General features: G+C 36.6%; 2 protein-coding genes across 2 annotated transcripts in view; both read right to left on the bottom strand.

Annotated features, from left to right (window-relative positions):
- Window positions 1–1,721: 1,721 nt before the first annotated feature.
- On the bottom strand, window positions 1,722–3,074 carry LOC17874345 (LOB domain-containing protein 41). Its single transcript, XM_006279148.2, has 3 exons — window positions 2,875–3,074; window positions 2,449–2,693; window positions 1,722–2,363 (listed from the first exon to the last, which is right to left on the bottom strand). The coding sequence occupies exons 2-3, from the start codon at window positions 2,636–2,638 to the stop codon at window positions 1,858–1,860; spliced, it is 696 nt and encodes a 231-aa protein (XP_006279210.1). The 5' UTR covers window positions 2,639–2,693; window positions 2,875–3,074; the 3' UTR covers window positions 1,722–1,857.
- Window positions 3,016–3,119, bottom strand: part of LOC17874336 — a 1,245-nt gene continuing 1,141 nt past the window's right edge. The window contains exon 3 of the mRNA XM_006279150.2: window positions 3,016–3,037. Within this exon, the coding sequence (XP_006279212.2) occupies window positions 3,016–3,037 (22 nt within the window). The remainder of the gene's footprint in view (window positions 3,038–3,119) is intronic.

Genomic DNA, 3,119 nt, shown 5'->3' with positions numbered 1-3,119 from the left:
AAGAACCCTATAAATTATAACTTTGACTCTTTGATCATCATGTTTTCCCTTATTACAAAGGCACAAATTTAAACCGTGTGAAAAAAAAAAAATCTTTGGAAGAGTGTTTTTGACTATAGTTTTATCAATTTGTGATATATATTCGAGCTTTTCTTATATTCTCTTTGAAGGCACATAATGGATTTTTCATTCGATAAGAATATTTACTTCTCTTATTCCTCCCCTCCCCATGTCTTAACCGTGGCAGAGAAAGGTTTTGCCCAAATACAATCATACAAAAGGCGTGTAGAAACTGTAAATTAACAAAGGAACTATAATTATACTGTAGCTTCGTGGAAAAACATAATCATAATCGGAAAATGCTTTGTTTACACAGCCAAAAAATGTAAAAAATTGTAAGAAAAAATGTTTAGTAAACAGTTTTGTGTTTTTTCGTAGCTAGCTAGTAGCTACCACATATATATTATATACTCAATTTTTTTGTAACGAAAGGTAGGTACTACAAATCAATCACCCCAACAACTGTGTAAAACAGCAAAAAGTAAACATAACAAGACATTTGATTCTCCATCGGAAAACAATATGTAACCACACTTTAGATCATCTCCAATGTAGGTGTTTAATGAATGCTTAATGGGTTGTTTATTTTTATATATAATGAATATAATCAAAAACAATCTAAAAATCTTAAACATTGTTGTTTAAATTTAGGTTTTAAGCAAATCATAAACACTTTAAACTACAAGTTGTCACAATTTTTTATAAAAATATTGGTAAACACCCATCATGGGTGCTTACCATTGGAGGTGGTCTTACGACCCCAAAAGAGAAAAGAAAAAAAAAAAGAACTCAAGTTTGGTTTAGAATGGTGTTATGTTATTATTGAACTGTATAATCTTGTTGCAAGCCAAGAACGATTCCGACACCACCCTTCTCACGAATCACATCGTTTCCATTAAAAAAAATCCTAAGGAGCTACTTTCTCTGAACTATAATATAAAACCATATCTACCGTTCAAATTCCAAACTGTATAACTCACTTTGGTATAGAAGCCGGGACACAAATGATATTGGAAGAGGAGACTCTGCGTTAGCCTAAAATAAACCTCAAGTTATACCACTCATCAGACACATAAATATATACAGTGCATTTCAGAATCACAAGGTGCAAAAGGTACAAGAATCTCATCTAAAATGGAACATGAACCAACTCACATTATTAGCATATAGATCACAAGATCAATAAGCTAAATCCTAAACCTCAAACTTCCATTACTAAACCCAAACGCACCTTGGTCATCATAATGACAATGACACTTTTCTCATAAACTCTGTTGGCCTCCATTGTTGTTTCATCTCTAAGCACTCTTCCCTCTATGAATAAGTATTTTACTTGTTCTTGTGCAGCAGGATATGCACTATTTCTTCTTCACTTTAGCAAACCTCAACATATTTATACATATTTTAAACAAACCATCAGCTCATGGAAACTAGCAATCTCATAGATGATAATTATTAAAGAACCTAAATAAGATAATTTACCAATACAAAAAGAGTCGAATCCATTCACTTTTAAGATTATACTATATGCATTTTCTTGATATATGCATAGTAATACCATTATAATAACTCACCCACAGTGACTAAACTTACAGATCAAGAAACGAATGATGAACAGAGAAACCCCTAATTAACGCCATATCAAAAAGAATCCACCTTAATGAACAAGAAAACTGCAAAATCTTTTATACTCGCTAATTAACAACTATTGTCAATCCAATAAAATTATGACATGTGTTTTATATGGTAACTGGGTTTTATTGGGCCTGTATAAGTCTATATACTTTAGCTTAAAGTTTACTTTGAAAGTCCAACATCTTCGTTACACGTATACTTCTCCAAGTGACACGTGCGAAACACGCCCATCCTCCTCTTCTTAACCGGCACAACAACATGTGAAAGAACCGGTTCAATCCCCAGCTTCAACTCCAGCTCGATCGGAAAATTCGCTGTCTCATCTTCAGACTGGTGGCTCAGCGACGAGTCGTGACTAGCCTCGTTAGCTTTCTCCTCCTGTTTAGCTTTAACCCGTCGGGTCTTGTATCTTTTCCGATGACGGCTCGAGCCATTTGCGGCGGCGTTCTCTTTCTTGGAGATATGACGAATGTCGTAAACTTTAATCGGCGGACCTTGGCCGTTCGCCGCCGTATCCGTGGCGATCGGAGTGATAGCTTCACCCTTCAAAACCGCATCGACCGCGGCTTGACAAAGCTGCCAACTTCCAGACCACAATAAACCAACCGAACCGTAGATCGGATTCACAACCCTCCCACATACTTCGTGCAACAGTGAACGGAATATGGCTGCAACAAAGTTGAAACCAGTTTACACTATCAGATACTGTCGTATCACTAAATTTTGAATCAGAATATGTAGAAACATACTGACCAGGACGAAGATGATCCGGACCGGCGTTGATGAGGTTGACGAGACCAGTACGGCCATAGAACTTAGCAAGAAACACGGTTGCGTTGGCTTGAGATTCAGGGGATTCGATCCAAGCCAAAGACGACCTTATACTGCAGTTCTCGCTACACCCTTTTCTCAAAACTCTGCATCCATTACAGCTCATCCTCATCTTGACTCCTTTAAGTTGTCTTCAAGAACCTCCAACTTAGTGATGTACTGTGAAACTTAATAATGTACGGAGTAAACAAAAAGGTTAAAACTTTAGTATCTGTGTTTGAGATTTTGCATGCGTGAGAGAGAGGAGGTGGGAGCAAAAAACGAATAATTTCCCTGTATTTTTGGGACAAAGGGTGTACAAGAAGAAGAAATGTTACAAAACAGAGAGAAAGGGTTTTGTGTTTTTACTTAAGGAACGTGGTAATCACGTCCGCGCGTATGAGGTTTGGTCGGTTCGCCGCATTAGTAAGCAGATGGTGTTTGAAAACCATCACCCCGGCCGGGACATAGTTTTCAATTTATGTCTTATGACGGACATTAGTCATTTCTTTACTCGATTTCTCTTAAGTAACTATTGTACACAAAATAAAGATGTCCATTTCCAAAACCACACATCAGCAGCTTATGGTTTTCTTTTTTTTTTTTTGTTTTTA

The sequence above is a fragment of the Capsella rubella genome, unplaced genomic scaffold (genome assembly GCF_000375325.1).
Source record: "Capsella rubella cultivar Monte Gargano unplaced genomic scaffold, Caprub1_0 scaffold_55, whole genome shotgun sequence".
NCBI lineage: Eukaryota > Viridiplantae > Streptophyta > Magnoliopsida > Brassicales > Brassicaceae > Capsella > Capsella rubella.
Note: the sequence above shows the minus strand (reverse complement) of the source record. Positions and strands in the feature narration are given on the sequence as shown.